The 18,259-nt window shown below is 39.7% G+C and overlaps 1 protein-coding gene across 2 annotated transcripts in view; it reads right to left on the bottom strand.

The window, feature by feature from the left end:
• The window catches only part of LOC111158707 (phosphodiesterase 10A), a 570,570-nt gene that overhangs the window by 76,700 nt on the left and 475,611 nt on the right, over positions 1 to 18,259 (bottom strand). For both annotated transcript variants that reach the window (XM_022520920.1, XM_022520921.1), the window contains 2 exons: positions 8,938 to 9,058; positions 7,833 to 7,882 (listed from right to left, as the gene is read on the bottom strand). In XM_022520920.1, the coding sequence (XP_022376628.1) occupies positions 7,833 to 7,882; positions 8,938 to 9,058 (171 nt within the window). The remainder of the gene's footprint in view (positions 1 to 7,832; positions 7,883 to 8,937; positions 9,059 to 18,259) is intronic.

Here is an 18,259-nt window from a genome sequence, read left to right as displayed (position 1 = left end):
GGAATAACAGCAATTTTTAATATTTATTTCTAAGGTTAGGTAATGGAAAGTAGGCAAGATTGGTAACAATCGTCATAACCAGTAGGCTGACTCAATGAAGCCATAAGAAAACATTCAAATTACAAAAAAGCAAATTAGCAGAAAAAGATTTGGTGGAAAATGAACACTAGAAAAGACTCAGAATTTATTGAAAAAACATGATTTTTTGATGAAATGGGAAAATCTGGTTCATTGACGTCAATTAAATAGATAGGTCAGGTTGTAGACATCATTCTGATCTTCCTTCCCATAAACAATTCAAAGACCACTTTATTAGGAAACTTCATTTCTTGTATTAAAGGTTCAATTCGCAATCAGTTAAGTTTTAGAAATTCTTTAAAAGTCTATTATTTAGGCTTTCCACTGAGTTATTTTTCTCACAAGACACTAGATGGCAGTGGACAGTAAATGAATTTAGATGTATGCAGCTGGCCAGGAGCAGCTGGCCGCAGGCTCACTGGGACTTTAAAGAGAGAACTAACTCTGCATGAGCCTTGAAAATCAACCTACTGAAGTTCATTGTGCAGTTGAGGAAAGTCATGCAATTACTTTAAAGTACTTGCTATAAACTGGTTTTTAACACCAATATATGAAAAACTATAAAAATTTATGAGTTTGAAAGGTTTTCAGCTTTTACAATCAACTCTTACAGATAACATGAGAAAACTCATAATGATACTATTATAAAGTATGTTATGTATCAGAGCAAAAGACCAGGTATGAAAAAGAAAAACTGTATAAACAGCAAAAGTTTAATTAACCAAGATCTTATCATGGGAAAGATAGGTTTTTTTTTTTTTTCAACAAATATTTTAAGAATACCTCACATGCCTCATTACGTTGGTCTCTGCTAAGGGCCAGGACATACAAATCCGCTACTTCCTCTCCTAACTGGGGATTTCTCCCAGACTGCTGCTTCTGCCTGAGAAAGCCCTTTATCTCCCCTTCTTACCTGTGAAGTGAGAGGTCTTCAATCATCTGCCCAGCCAACCCCTGCTTCAATAGCGCTAATCATCTGCCTTGTCAGGGGAGCACGGGAGCACCCCAACAAATTCAGTGTCCCAGAACACCTTGGCTTCCTCTCCGTGTGTACTCAAGACCCCGCACACTGAGCTGTGGACTTCTCCATTTCCTCTACTGGTTGTACATTCTTTGAGGACAGGAACGGTGGTTTGTTTTGTTTTTTGTAATCTTCGTATGCTCAGCAATTTAGCATAGCTGTTTAGTATACAGCAGGTATTTTAAGTGGTTGCTGAATGAAAAACATTCATGACATAACTTTTAACCAATGGAAGTTAAATTAAGATTTAGAAAGTTTAAACATCTTGTCCAACTCACAAAGTGGTGACCTGGAACTCACATGGGACAATTCCAGAATCATTTTTTGGGAAGTGGTCCTTCTTCCATGCTCTGAGACAATGCACAGGAATTCTCTCTCTTGAAGGACGTGCCGGCGGAGTGTGAACAAGAAAAGCACAGGCAAGGTCTAATGAGGGAAACTATTCTGGCTCGTCACTGTTCCCAGGGGCAGCCAACGGCCTGAACCAGGTTTCTACTAAAAAATCAGTCTGAAATATATGTCCTAGTGGCTTTTAAAAAAGCTTTATTTTAACACTGTTTTTAGTTTCTTCCATTTACTGGTCCTATTAGGTTTTCTATGATCATTTGCATTCAACGCATTCAATGGGACAATATATATTTTATATTATATATTACATATACATTATATATTAAAAAAATGTCCATTTTGTCTAGATTTCCTATTTATTAGTGCAAGCATCCTCTTATAACTTATCTTCATTCTACTTATTGCTGAATCTTCTAAATTATTAAACATAAATAATTGTGTTTTCTCTTCTTTAGTAATTATGTTAGCAAATAGCTTATATCTGTATAGCCTTTTTTTTTTTTTTTTTTTTTTAGATTTACTTACTTATTTGAGAGAGAGAGGGGTGGAAGAGAGGGAGGTGGAGGTGCAGAGGGAGAGAGAACTCTCAAGCAGACACAGGGCTCGATCTCACAACCCAGAGATCACAACCCGAGCCAAAAGTCAGACACTCAACTGCCCACACCACCCAGGTGTCCCTACGTCTGTAGAGTTTTCAGATTCTCTTGTTTCTTTTTCTAAGTGCATGGATTAAACCGTCAAATCCCAAGAGGGCAGAGATTTTAATTTACTACCGCCCGCGTCGCTAATATGTGAACACTACCATCTAGTCATACCCAGTAAGAAGGTGCTGAATTAATGAATTAATTTTGTCTCTTATTTATTAATGCATCAAAAATGTATGTAAGATGTTTAATACTTCAAGAATGTGGATTTTCTTCTGTGAACAACTTTGTCCAGAGCTTTAGCAATACAACAATTCATTTTTGTAAATATTATACTCTCAATATCTCAGTAAAGAGTCACATTACACATTATTTATGTTAATTCCGTTTTTTAGCCATTATGGGGACCTGAAATTCTTAAATGGAGGCGAAGTGCATCAAAGTGGGTCTAACCCAAAGAAGAGAGGGAAATCCATGTTGGTAAGTCCTAAAATTAGGTAGATACATTTTTTGGATAAATCTACTCATTGATACTACTAACATTCTCTGAATTGTATTTTTGATCTGTCAATCCTAAAATTACTATTGTACTCTTCTGTTCTTTTTTTGGGGGGTGTGTTTGCTTTACAAATTCTGACGCATCAAATGTTTACGGCATAAACTTCACAACAGCTCTGCCTCCATACAGACTAAACACTTCACAAACGCCAAGTGACCTCTGGCTCCAATTTAACGCTTCTATTCCCCAAATTCAACTTCATCATTGATCTTGTGGCACTTGCACTCCTTTTGTTTTCATTTTTCTGGAATAGGTTTGCTCCATCTAAAATTACCTTTTTAAATTTTATTTTTATTTTTTAATTATTTATTTATTTGAGAGATAGGAAACACAAGCAGGGGGTGAGGAAGGGCAGAGAGAGAGGGACAAGCAGACTCTCCGCTGAGCAGGGAGCCTGATGCGGGGCTCCATCCCAGGACCCGGGATCATGACCTGAGCCGAAGGCAGGTGCTTAACCGACTGAGCCACCCAGATGGACCTAAAATTGCCTTTTTATTTTTAACTACTCCTGAGTCCTTTGTTTATATGTGTCTCTATAAAATAGAAGACAGTTGTGGGGTTTTTAAATCTAATTTAAGACTTTTTTCTTTTGATAGCTGGGCCCATTCTACTTACAATTTTGTTGTGACATATTTTAGTAAGGAGTACCACAATCTATTTCATGTTTTATTTTTAGTGTTTTAATACTACTTAGTTTGTTTTCTATCTTTTTCTTAACTTTCCATGTTTTCTTTAAATGTTTTTCTCTCTGGTAATATTGATGTGAGCTTTTAATTCTACCAGTGGAACCTGTGATATATTAAAATATTATTTAAATTCTATTTCTTAATGCATCAATTTGGAAATTAGTTTTGCTGATTTTTACTTATGAAAAAAGAAATTAATCCTTTTATAAGAATTTTATAATTCCTCCCATCTGTATCTTAATCCTCGATATTTTTGATATAGACTAAAAATTTTATCTCGGTCCACTTGGGTTACATTATTATATTTTTTTCATGAAATCATATATATTCTGTTATAAGTGTGAGTTGTTCAAGGCTTTATAATTATGATTTAAAGTCCTGAGGCGATTTTTGAAAAATATTTATAAATATAATATGCCACCTTGTATTAAGAAAATACACATGTATCTGCTCACATGGGCCTATATACATATATATACATACATATACACATATATACATATACATATATATACATATTATGTATTATATGTACAATATGTACATATATGTACAATATTATGTATATATACATATATACATACATATACATATATGTATACATATATATGTATATATACATAATATTTATATAGAGAGAGACAATATATTTCATTGAATATTGTTAGCTTACATTTTAAAGTATGTCAGCATCTGTTCAAGCAATAGGGCAGATTAGATAGTATGATACTCCAGAGAAAAATAATATTAAAATTATTTAAAGGCTGGACAAAGCACATTTTACAAACCTTTTAATGGATTGCCGGACTGAGAAGAATGGATGGAACCAAAGAAGTCTAAAAAGAAGCCAACAGAGGAACATTCGAGGACAGCAAATCCTCAGCTGGACTGCTTTTGAGAGCAGCAAAGCCTAGTCGTACTGACCTCCCCTTAGGAAGCCACCGCGGCAAACAGAACCCCTACAGGGAGTCTGGACCTGCGAGGGGCCAACGCCTCATTTTAGCTGAAGTGCAACTACACTCACAGCCACAAGGAGATTAGTAGGACCCCAGATTATCTTGAATTTACTGCTGGAGGGAAAATAAAAACATCTTCTGCGAAATCATAACAGTGTATCCTGTGGGTGTAAGGCTTGAATCCATACTACTTTGCCGCCTGAACAAAAATCTCATGAGATAATTTAAATAGTCCTGGATTAGTGGTGCCTGAGGTGACTGGAGAAAACAAGTACACATGCTGTGTCCACGAAAGGAGCTCAGACAGAGTCCCTAAGAATGGCCATTTAAAAAGGCCCAAGGAAGACTGTGATTCACAGTTAAAAAAAATAAAACACACGAGCAAGTAAGCCACCATCCGTGAGCCGGATGAAACAAAAGCCAAGCAACGTAAATTCAGAGAGAATATAAAAACTGTGAAAGAGGTGTACAGTTCATGTGAAATGTAGTTATGTCCCAAAAAACATGACGACCTTAAAAAAATATCCAGGGAATAAAAAACCATACTGAAGACTGAGAAGAATAAAGCAAGAACCCAAAAGTAACTATGCTTGAATCAAGATACAGAGAGATAATTTTTATCAATCTCAACTATACAGTAAAGATTTATTTCAAGAAAATGATGACAAAGACATACTCAGGTAGACAAAAACTGAGTTTCCCATCAGCACACTCTCTGAAATTCTACAGGACAGAAGGGAAATTCTACAGGACAGAAGAAAAGTGATTCCAAATGGAAGACTTGAGATGTAAGAAAAATGAAGAGCAAAGAAAGAGGTAATTATGTAGATACAGCTGAAGAAACACTTCAGGGGCGCCTGGGAGGCTCGGTTGGTTAAATGTCTGACTCTTGATCAGCTCAGGTCTTGAATGCAGGGTCATGAGTTCAAGGCCCATGTTGGGCTCCACATTAGGTGTGGGACCCACTTTTCAAAAGGAAGGAAGGGAGGGAGGGAGGGAGGGAGGAAAAGGGAGGGAAAAAGGGACGGGGGGGGGGAAGAGAGGGAGAAAGGGAGGGAGGGAGGATGGATACAACACTTCAGTGAGCTTCAGACTTCAGGCAATAGCTTCTTCTGACCCACAGAAATCCGGAGGGCAGGGAACTATTAAGGGATAGCTGCCTGCGCGGAACACATTCACAGAAAAATGAGGTGAACGTAATGCAGTGATTATCCCCTAAAAGAATCCCTCCAGGAAGACGAGGTCTCTGCCTTCATGAAGACTACATTCTAGCGAGAAAGCCGGACGATCTCACGAATCACAGATAAACACATAATCGCAGGCTCAGCTGAAGTCGCTCTCGGAGAACCTTATGGAGTTCGCACACAGGGAGGGAGATGGACTCGGACGCTCAGAACGAGGCCGCGAGTCCGGGCGGCGCTCTGCTGCTCCCGGGCCGTGCTGCTGAGCAAGGCAGGGCCAAGGAAGCAGTGACCCCGGAGAGAGCCAGGCACAGCGAGATCAACCGAGGCCAGGAGTGCATGGAACACCGAGCCGGCCGGCGCCCGGCAGGGATGCAGCGTCCTCTCCCTCGAGTTACGAAAGTAAAAGAATTAGAACTGATAAACGTAGAATACAGTTTATTGTGGACACAAAAGCTTTTTCTAAATCACATATTCCAGGAATCTACTTCACGAAGGTCAACATATACACGGGCTTGTAAAAATAAAGCAAAAAACCCCCCCAAAACAAAAACAAAAACAAAAAAACAAAAGAATGAAAAAAAGAAAACACAAAAACCAAAAACCAAGACAGAGAAATGACTAAAAATATGGGATTTGGGAATCTAAATCCAGGCTGTAAAAGCCAAGCACTTCCTGAGGCTCACCCCCCCGCAGACCCCTGGGCTCTTGCTGCCTGTCCTTCGTGACCTCCGCAAACCACGTCCCCCCACTCTCTTTCACACAGAGCGGAAGAGGGTCATCCCACGCAGCCGTCTCAGTTCCAGGGTTCACTCACTTCTTTTCATGTAAACGGCTAGAAATGCTGAGTCCAGGAACCAGGCTTCAGCAGAGAACTGGGTTGGTCCGAGTTTGGGCCACAAACAGCTGTGATTGAAGGGAAAGGGCCACACGGTATTTACTCAGCTACCGAGGCCAAGCCCTGTGAGCTGTCTGCAGATCCCAGGGGCGTCATACGGAGATGTGCACGCGCAGGACCACCCCGAGCTGACATACACACCAGTAGAGTTTAAACATAATTGCAAACTAGATAATCGTTTTCTAAAAGGCACAATTTCAGAAATAAGGTTCTAGAATGAACAGGAAAGAATGAAATCCATTGGTTATTTTAGTGGCTTAGCCATTAGCCTGAAATATCATTTGAAGTGTTTAGAAGCAGTAGTGATACCTGAATAATTCAATTTAACAAATACTCTTGCTCTGTACATGGAAGACACTAGGAGAGATGCTGGTGAGTGTGAAGATGAGTAAGGAAAGGTCCTGGTCCTAAGGAGCTTTTAATCCTGGAACATAAATTTTTACTATGCGGAGGGAAGCAAGGGTTGCAGAAACGAAGAGCATCAATTATGGATTCAGTAAATCAGCCCAAGAAATATTTTTGTGCAACTACTGTTCGTCCTTTCACTGCTGTATTATTCGAGAGTGCTATCAAACACCTCAGAACACTTGCATCTCTCTTCCTATTAACATTTTATATAATATAAATAGCACACATTTTGATTACTCATGAATACAAGTATTACATTGCAAAAATACATTCCAAATCTCAAGTAATGATGCCTAACACACAATGCATAGCAAAAATTTTCCAAATATATTTATAAATGATTTCTATATATTTTGACTATGAACATAATTCTTATTGGTACAGAATGTCATTCTAAAATGTTACATATATGGTTTTAATATCAAAACAAAAATCAAATGCTAGTAGCTGAACATCTTGAAGTACTTTTTTAAAGTGCTTTGTACACGCTGCATTTGATGGTGGCCTGTGCTTTGAGGAAGTTAAACCAGAAACACAGCGCCCAGCCTCTTGCACAGAAGACTGGAGGACCCAAAAAGCCCCCGTGCCATGGACAGTCTCAGCTACAGCCACCATAGCTCGGGGACCCCCACTTAGTAACTCCGTCCCAGCACTGCTGGAGTTTCCTTAAAGAAATCTAGGAAATCACATTAAAAACACTGAACTTTTGTTCTCATTCTCCTCTACTGCAGACTGTGTTGTGCAAGGGCTTAGCCCACAGTGCTGAAACAGCTTCTGCACCAAACAGTAACTCTGGAAATGCCATTCCTAAGATAGGATACCATAAACCAAAACTAAAGCAGTAAATAAAGTATAAGATTTTATGCCCAAAGATTTTATGCTATGCTGGTAAATTTTCAGCTGGCAATAACTGTACATGGAAAGGGAACAAAATATAAGTTTGAAGGACCCAATTCCCATGCCTCTGTTGTTTATATAACACAGTGTATCTGTTTAAAAAAGCTTATGACATTTTCTTATCTAGAGTACCAAAATCTAAATTTAGATACTTACATTATTGCACTCTCCAAGGAAATACAGTGCAAATCCATCAGCTTTTGTGGCTGCCAAAGTAATAAAAAGGGAAGAAACTAATCTCAATGGGAGAACAGAGCACGTATGAACTCTCTAAGGCGAGACCTCAGATAGGAGTCTTTGCGACAAGACTTATGTTAACACAAGCAATGGTCATGCAGTCACCCGAGCAAGCTAACTCGCGGCTTTACTCAATCCCATAATGAGAGCATTTTCGTTCATTATTCATCAGCTGTTGGAGATTTTAAGATGTGACATCCTCAAACGCACCAATGTTCTATGTGACAGTGTCTCTTTGAAACTTTAAATATCAAAGCTATTGGAAATATTTTTAAGAACTGTATTTAATTTTTAAAGTACAAAAAATACCGGATGAGATATTCATAATAATGAAGGATTGATAATAGCATCAACCCAAAAGGATGGCATATATATATATATATATATATATATATATATATACACATACATACACACACACGCACATCCACATGTCATCACTGACGACACACATTCCTAACACTGCTTCGGGGCCATCTGAAGGCAATTATCCTAGCAGAGAACAGATACTGTGAGCAGAGGATTGCCTGAACGCAGACTCCTGCTTCACACTTTTGTACTCATGTGGCCTTGGGTAAAATATTTGGCCCGTCTGTCTTTGACACAGCTTCCTCATCAGTAAAATGGTGGTAACAGTATATAAGGCTGTCATCTCCCCAAATAAATTTAAAATGGTTTTTGTTCCTTAAAAATTAACAATTTCCTTCATAAAAAGGTGATTTAATTCAGTAAAATTATACTTTCCAAAGAAAACCAGGTTTTATCTAGAGAGCACAGTACATTCCATGTATATATCTGACAGATACTTTTTTGGGATTAGATAACTTAGGAACTTTTCGGTTTGACTCATTCTGGTAGTTTCACAATAAAATATTTTCATTTCAAATTTAGCCCAAAAACAGAAGTAAATAAATGACTTGCATTTGCCTTGTAGTAAAGTACATTACTTTTTCCATTTTCTGCAATGGAATAAAAGAAACTTCGGTTCCAATTTTCTACAGGAGGAATACAAAGCATTTCTTACCTATTTTAATGACGTTACTCAACTCATAGAGGAGTAGCTGGTTGTCTCCTCCTGCGTCCAGCCGCTGCTCTATGTAGCTGTTGAGTTCATACACAACTCCCTGCATATTCGTGTCTTGGTACTTTTAATAAAAAAAAAAAAAAGACATAACTAAATATAATAAACTAAAAACCCCTTAGTTTATAATTAACATATATAAATAACGCATATAACCCCTTAATTATTAACGTATATAACTTTATATACTTTTATGCTTTTACACACTATGCTTTTACAGAGCATTATTTAATTATTATAATCTACTATAAATAGATCGAAAATTAAAATTGCTAGGACTTAGAATTATAGATTCCATGTATGCTTACTTATATTAAAATATCAAATTTTACAAATTACCTCTTTATTTCTGAAGTTTTCTATATAATCAGTAAAAGTAGTACAAAAGTTTGCTAACGGAAGGAAACACTGTACGATGCTAGCAAGTGAGCTGATACGCACTGCACTGTGGGAGCAGAATTTATTCCTCTCCATTCATCTGCTCCAGCGGGGCCACCGCGCTAGCCGGGCCTCCGCTCCTCCCTGGACAGCAGGCGGCCGCTCTCACAGTCACCGTCACAGCAGTACCGACCGCCTCACTGCAAGTCCAAAGCTCCGGGCTTCGGTGCGGGAGCAGGGACAGCAGCAGGTGGTTGGGGTCTGGGTAAAGGTGCTAAATCATAGCTACTTCCAGCACAAGCTCGCCCTGTGTCCTCTGTAAAGGTACGAGAAACTGCCTTCCACGAAGTGTCCCCTCTAAGCCTATTTTCCAAACAACAGCTAGCAGTAGAATATTATGTAATATATATATTATATAATATATATATATATATAATATTATACACACACACACACACACACATGTGTGTGTGTGACATTTCCTTTATACATTCATCTGCTGACAGACATGTTGGTTATCTCCATGTCTTGGCTGTTGTGAGAAACACTACAGTGAACGTAGGTACAGATACCTGCTGAGAGAGCGATTCCATCTCCCTCAAATACAAACCCAGAAAAAGAGTTGCTGGATCATTGGATATTTCTGGTCTTAATGTTTTGAGAAACCTCTATAGTATTCTCCGAGGTAGCAATGTCAGTTTATATTCCCACCCCTAGTGCCCAGGGACTCCCCTTTCTCCACACCCTCACTGACACTTGTTACCTCTCATCTGTTTGGCGGTAGCCATCTTGGTGGGTGTGAGGTGATAGATACCTCATTGGGATTTTGCCCTGCCTTTCCTGGTGGTCGGTGATAGTCAATCCCTCTTCCCATACCTGTTGGCCAGCTGTGTGTCTTCTTTGGAAAATGTATGTTCAGCTCCTCTGCCCATTTTTTAACTGATCTATTTGGGATTGTTTTGCCATTCAGTTGTATGCGTGGGGTGTTTTATATCTTAGATATTACTTCCTTATCAGATATATGATTTGCAGATATTTTTTCCCATTCCATCATTTGCCTTTCGTTTGATGACAGTTTCCTTTGCTGTGCAGAAGCTTTGTAGTGTGACACAGGTGCTCGTTACCCCAACCACAGTAATCAAGCGCACACCTATGCCACCAGGTTGCACACTAAATGGACCCTTAAATGTATACAATTACTATTTGTCAAAGATTAAAAAAAAAGAAATAATTTTAATAATAAACATCTCAGTAATACAAATAACAAAGGACACAGAACACTTAATCTCTTTATAAAATCTCTCCCACGATCCTTCTCCATCAATCCCTGCCCCCCAAGGCAACCACTGTCTCTGACTTGCTCCCACCACACTTCAGCCTTGTTTTCATGTTTCGGATTTTATCGGAATGGACTCATACCCGATAGACTCTTTTGAGCCCTGCTTTATGTGTTTGAAATGGCACCACTGAGGCTCACACACGTTGCTGTGTGCTCCAGTGCTCTGCTCCTGCCTACTGCTAGGTACGTTCTGTTGCACGAATAACGACAAACGATGTTTTTCTCTTCTACCACTGTTGATCACTTGGGATGTTTATGTTTTCCAGCTCGGGGCTATGAAGAATAAAGCTACTATGAACACCTTTCTGTGAATACAGGTTTTCAATTAAGAGTAAAATTCTTGGGTCAAAAAGTGAATGTATGAATGCCAAACTTTTTACAATGCTACATATTAAGGACACCATTACCAAAATGATTTAGATATTTTATTTTATTTTTTTAAGATTTTATTTATTTATTTGACAGAGAGAGATCACAAGCAGGCAGAGAGAGGGGGAAGCAGGCTCCCAGCTGAGCAGAGAGCCCGATGTAGGGCTCGATCCCAGGACACTGAGATCATGACTGGAGCAAGAGGCAGAGGTTTTAACCCACTAAGCCACGCAGGAGCCTCTGACTTAGATATTTTAGATTAAAATAAATTATAAATAGAAGTCATTTATGTTACATAAACACCACTGGTAGAAAAATTCTAACTACTCTAAGAATGAGCGATCATAAGGAAGAGTTATGGAAGACTGGGAACCTCAAAGACAGACAAAGAGAATGGGGGTATGTAGCAAAGAGGGTGCTGCTGACCCTTTTGCAAATGCTTATTTTAAAAAGTTTTAAAATCCTAAATATCAGCCAAGGGACTAGTACACTCATCCTGAGTTTATCCTAGCATTACGGGGAAAAGAAAAGAAAGGAAAGGAAAAGGAAAAGAAATAGGAAAAGGAAAAGGAAAGGAGCGGAAGAGTAGTGCCTTTACTTGTTCTGCTACGTAATTGAGCAGAAAGGAAATGCTACACATGGAGTTGTTTCAAAGTGTGGTACAGGGTAGGAAGGCAGGTGCACCAGCAGCTCAGTGTGAAAGCTCAGAGGAAGCATCACACAGAAAGCTAGGAAGGATACAGAAGCTTGAAGGCCACAGGAGAGCAACACAGTAGGATACAAGGTTGAGAGGGAGACAGAAGGACCTGACACTGTGAATCCCTGGCAGAGGCGAGCCGGCCGGGATTCTGTAAGTGAGGTACTCTTAAAAACTGGTTAGCTCAACACAAGGAAACAGAAATAATAAGAACTTAATATTCCTAAAGAACATTATAATAAGTTTTTTTTTAAAGATTTTATTTTATTTATTTGACAGAGAGAGAACAGAGAGAGAGGGAACACAAGCAGCAGGAGAGACAGAGGGAGAAGCAGATTCCCCACAGAGCAGGGAGCCCCATGCAGGGCTAGATCCCAGACTCTGGGATCACGACCTGAGCCAAAGGCAGACACCCAATGACTGAGGCACCCTATAATAAGTTTTCAAAGGGCTTTCTATAATGTTTACTATTAGCTAATTTAATTTAGGATGAAAAAGGTCCATAATAAACATCTCAGTTTATGAAGGGGCTTTTCTTAATAACAACTTAATTTAGGAAAAAGGAGTCCATGAGATAAAACAGCTTCAAATCACTGATGGACACAGTAAGCATTTCTAGTAAGTTCAAGGCTGCTAGAAGAAAAGGATTCACTTCTCAGGGCAGATGAATAATAAAGTTAAGGAGAGAAAAGACGGATCTAAGTGCTTAACCCAACAGATCCATTTGTGAATGTCAGGATGTAATTAAGTCTTGTTTAGGCAACTATCTCCTCAGCAGGTGCCCAGCACTATCACAGTATCAGATAAAGCTCCCACTCTCACGGAGTTTAAGGACTAGCTGGGGAGGCAGGTAAGAAGGTGTCCGCTCGTGATAACACCTATGACAAAACTAAAACATTCTTTTGACTTTGTTGCCTTTTTAGTTTAATAAACTGTAATCCAGGGGGGCTGAATCCTATGCACAACAACTCTATGACTAGACCGTTAGCATATTCTTTTTCATACAATAAGGAAATGTGCCTTTAATCAGACTTCGGTTCCGAGGACTAAAACCAGCTATGTGTACGGGCTTAATACAGTCCCTCTGTAGTTAGTACTTGTCAACATCTCTCGTCTGAAACAGAGCTGTGGTCGCCAAGAATCTGGCAAAAGAGGAATGTGTTTAGCTTCCACGTAAAAAATTTTTTCCCGTAGTGGTTTGATACTGCTCTTTATTTTTTTTTAATTTTATTTATTTAACTGATAGACAGAGATCACAAGCAGACAGAGAGGCAGGCAGAGAGAGAGGGGGAAGCAGGCTCCCTGCTGCAGAGAGAGCCCGATGTGGGGCTCGATCCCAGGACCCTGAGATCATGACCTGAGCCGAAGGCAGAGGCTTTAACCCACTGAGCCCCCCAGGCGCCCTGATACTGCTCTTTAGATGAAACAACACACTGCCTACTGCCCTCGTGATTCACTCACAGGCTGGATCAGCAAAACCTTTCACAGGCAGACAACCCATGTGTCTAGTCTATTGTTAAGATTATGGGCTTCATCTTAAGCACAAGCAAACAAAGTCATGGTCTTTAAATGGTCAGTATGAAATGTTTCCATATAGCAGGAAAATGCACTTCGGTTATGTAGAGAAGTATTTTGCAACTAATTCTTTCAGGAAGCCGAGATGCCCAGTACTGATACTCCACACAGACTCCTCAAGTTTCTCTGCTTATTGTTAATGATCAGCAGCAAAGCCTCCATAATGAAATTTAGGCTAAAACTAACCATACCACGCTTTAGAAGAAAACTTCTTTTGGGCTTCCACAAAACTCAGCTTGCCTAAAGCTGTTTTGGCCTGTGTAATAAGGAAAACATGGACTTTGCTTGTAAGCACTCCTTATTCCTCACTAAGGTGGGGTGATTTTATAATGGAATAAGAAAGATTTATTGGGTTCTATGATATTCAAAATTCAAAATGCCAGAATTTCATTTTACCTGATGGGAACATTACATCTCCTGTCTGTTCCTCTGGTTTCTCTGTCTTCTAGATATGCTGATAATCCACGGGGACAGGCTATACCTGTCTGCCCTCTAGGTCCCTGTTTACAAGTATCATCGTTAACTGTCCAAGGCTCCCCTCTTAGCCGAAGTCTGATTAAAGGAAATTATACTGAGGAAGATTTTAAACACATGCTTTCTGTCTCCTTCTCCTTGTGTTCTAACTTCTACCTTGGGCCACAGCACCTTAGCCTTATCTACTAGATAAGCTTATCTACTAGAGGGAGGATCTAGGTTGAGAAATTACTCCAGAAAATTCTAACATTTGTACCCTCCTCCAGATACCTGTATATCACCCCACTGACTTAACATTGAACCACATTTTAATATTATGCCTTTGAAATGAACAACTGATACAAAATCAGATCTAGAAACAGATTTGCATTTTTATGAAATTCAATAATAATAATAATACAAACTTTGCCCTGAAAAAAACAGGGATCGGCACTCTTCCCTTAGAGAATAAGTGAAGTGACTTCCCTTGGGTCACACTTCACATGCCTGGAAGTTGAAAGCCACGTCTTCTGCTTATTCGGAGAAAAGTAGTAACTACTCAAAAACCTTTTTTTCTTCTTCTACTTTTTCCACTGTTTTGTTGTTATAGTCACTTTTCTGATAACCAACTTCAAGTCTTTCGTACGAAGTGGAAAATGAGTAAATGGAGCTGAGTTCTAAAGGAAAAGACTGATCTGGCCATGAGGAGGCTCCAGTGGTGGGTAAGTCACCGTCCCTCCCGTGTTCGTCCCTCCCTGTCCTGTATCAGCCCATTTCCTCTCTCCTGGACCGCTCCCATAAATACATGTGCATGTTGTCATTTGTTCCCCTTTTTTAAAAGAAAAAGTATTTTAAAAACCAAACATCCCAGGAATTGAGGGGTGGGCAAAATGAACGAAGAAGGTCAAAAGGTACACACACCCACTTAGAAGCATATCCAAGTCCCAGGGACGTCATGTACGGCAGCTACACTTAACGGTACTGTGTTATGTGTCTGAAAGGTGCGCGGAGAGTAGATCTTAGAAGACCTCATCACAAGACGGAAAGGTGCCTATGTGGTGACGCACGTTCCCTGGGCCCACGGGGGTGTCACAGCAGCATTACAGATATCGAATCGCTGTGCACTGTGTCTACAACTGACAGTAAAATGTCACATGTCGATTTATAGCTCAGTAAGAAGATTCTCGGTTCCCTTCCTATCTAGCTCCCCCACCTCCCTTTCAAGGCAAAACTCTATAAAGCAACTGTCTATACTTGCTGCCTTCAATTTCTCTTTTCTCTTGCTTGCTCTAAGGAGACAGCTCTTATTAAGATCACTGACGACTTCCGCGCTGCCAAACCCACAAGGTAACCCTCCGCTCCCCTGAAATGTGGGCAGCACTGACACAGCTGACTACTGTCTCTTACCTGACATAGTGTCTCCGGCACTGCTGCTCACATGGCCCCAGCTTCTCCCCTGCCTCCCGGACACTTCTTTCCAGTCTTCGTGAGGCTTCCTCCCATCTCAGACTCCTAAACGTCCTGGCCCTGGGCTGTTGTTTATTTTCTTCTCTATTCAAACCACACTCACCTCCTCGGAGATCTCTCCAGCCTTGCATCGTTACATCCCATTATATACTGCTGGTTCCTAAATCACCCGTATTACTAAGGAATCTCAAATTTGTATCTCTCGTTCACTTCATTCACCTAAACTCCAGACTCACATACCCAACCACCACCTCCTCAACATCAGTATTCAGAGGTCTGTTAGGTGATTTCAAACAGCACATCCAAACCTGAGCAAACACTCCCATCCGTGTTATGGCAACCCGTCTTCTCATTTGCGCAGGCAAAACCCAAGTGCCATCATTTCTCCTTTCTTGTTTTATCCCACACATCTGGATTAATCAGCAACTCTTGTTAGCTCTACCTTCCAAATATATCTAGAATTGCATCCATCAACCCAAGCACTGCTCCCCACCTCCACTACCTGCAATTCTGGTCCAAATCATCTTCATCTCTTATAGAATTACTGCACTAATCCACTTGCCGTCGCCTGGCAATGAACAATTAATAAAGTGCTGCTAATTTACTTACTGAGGATTTCCACACTTATGTTTGCGCCGATAAAAATGGCTGGCAAGTTTTTCTGTTTTGTACAATGCTCTAACTTTTGTGATAGGAATAAACTTCCCTCCTAGAATAAGTTCGTTCCCTAACTTCTGAAACGCATACTTTATATTATGTACCAGTTATCACCTCTTTAATGTTTGGTGGAATTATCTAGTAAAGCTTTTGGACATCATGACATTTTAGGTGGTCTTCATGAATTTTTCAGATTTTTCATTGGTTAACAGTATGTTTAAATGTCTTAACTCTTCTTCAGTTTTGATAATTTAGAATCTCCTCAAAATTGGCCACTAAATCCCAATTTTCGAATGTATTAGTATACAGTATTCCCTATTAAATTATTCATAATCTCCATGTTTATAGTTACATTTCTCTTCTCATTCCTTAACGTTTGTATTTTACTTCTTGAACAGATTGCCAAAGATAGTCTATTTTACTGATCCATCTAATAAAATACCTCTTGCATTAATAACCACATCTATATTTTAAAGTGTGGATTGTTAATTTCTTCTCTTATTAATCCCCCCACTTTTTAAAAAATTGTTTTTGGTGTTCTAATTAATGAATATAAGCATATAAATTTTCATCCTGTTTTAGCTGCATCCTATAAATTTTGGTTTATTTTATCCCCATTTTACATTTGAGGCTTTGAAAAGTTATTTTATTAAAAGGTCACCCAGATGAAAAGTGGCAAAGTAGGAATTCAAATCTAAGTGCTATTTACACTGTATCAGACAAGCTCTTTTAAATGTATTATAACAACAGGCGCAGAGATGCAATTCACACAAAAGGAAATACACCTATTTAAGTATGGAAAGATTCTTATTCGCTTTCTTTTTTTTAATATTTTAATTAGGGAGCCTGGGCGGCTCAGTTGGCTGAGCGTCTACCTTCTGCTCAGGTTGTGATCAAGTCAGGGGTCGAGCTCTCTGTCCATCAGGGAGTCTGCTTCTCCCTCTCCCTCCACCACTCCCGGCAGCTTGTGCTCTCTCTGTGTCCAATAAATAAATTAAAAAAATAAAGATTTTTATTTATTTGTGTGAGAGAGAGAGTGTGTGTGCACTAACAGGGGGAGGAGCAGAAGGAGAAGCAGTCTCCCCCCTGAGCAGGGAGCCCCATGGGGGTGGGGGTATAGTTTGCCCCCCAACCCCAGGACCCTGAGATCATGATCTGAGCCAAAGTCAGGCACTTAACCGACTGAGCCACCCAGGCATGCTGCTTATTTGCTTTAAATAAAAATATTAAAACAATGTCCCTGCTATTTATATACAAGAAGATATATAATTGCTAATTTAATCTGGTTAAAATGAAAGTATAAACCACAACAGTAAGTTGATAAATGTGTATTAAATGCCGTAAAATATTTATGTCCTTTGATCTATTAACCTCAGATCCTAGCATTTTCTTTAGGAATTATTTCACAAGAATAAGACTGCCACTTCCATAATCGGTCTATGAAAAACAAAGCAATCTAAAGATCCAACAATCCAACCAAGAGAAAGTAAAATACTAACACGGAGAAGAAATTCAATGAGACATTTTAGTCACTGGAGATAATATTAGATGGCATAACAACATGAACTACTTACGGCATAATGCAAACTAAAAAACCCCAGAACCAAACATGCATGTGCACTGCAACTAGTACTGCACAAAGACAAGCATGTGAAGGAGAAAAGACCGGAAGGAGGTATCTGACGGCTGTCACCGGCTGCATTAAGGTGATCTTAAGATTGTCTCAGAAGCCCTGTTCTGATTTCATTAGAAAATGCCCAGTGTAAATAATTCTACGTGAGTAGAAGCAGCTCTGGGTAAAGTGGACGCGAGCAGGAGCACAAGGAGAGCTGTGGGAAGACGCGAGAGCATGACACCAACCGCTAATACAGGGGAGACGTTCTGACATACGAACTAGCAGAGAAAAGGGGCTCATTGCAAACAGCCTCAGTCTTCTCAGAAACATACAGTTGGCTCTAATTTAAGAATGATGGAGGGGTGCTGGGGGGCTCAGCCAGTAAAGTGTCCGACTCACGGTTTCCGCTTAGGTCATGATCTCAGGGTCACTGAGATCGAGCCCCACATTTGGGCTCTGTGGCCAGCTCGGAGTCTGCTTGAGATTTTTTCTTTCTCTCTCCCTCTGCCATGCCCCTCCCACAATTAATAAATCTTTAAAAAAAAAAAAAAAGGAGACAAGGTTAGGGTTGACGATTCAGAGGGGAGGAAAAACCATGAACCCCTGACACATGAAAGAGGTTGCATCACCTGAGATTACCAAGCCAAGCAAAGGCAAACTGTACACCCAATTGGCAAAAGCAGCTCATACTCAACAGAAACAAATAACACAAATA

The sequence above is a fragment of the Enhydra lutris genome, unplaced genomic scaffold (genome assembly GCF_002288905.1).
Source record: "Enhydra lutris kenyoni isolate GAN:26980312 unplaced genomic scaffold, ASM228890v2 scaffoldscaffold62, whole genome shotgun sequence".
NCBI classification, from domain to species: domain Eukaryota; kingdom Metazoa; phylum Chordata; class Mammalia; order Carnivora; family Mustelidae; genus Enhydra; species Enhydra lutris.
This window is presented reverse-complemented; position numbering and strand designations above follow the sequence as displayed.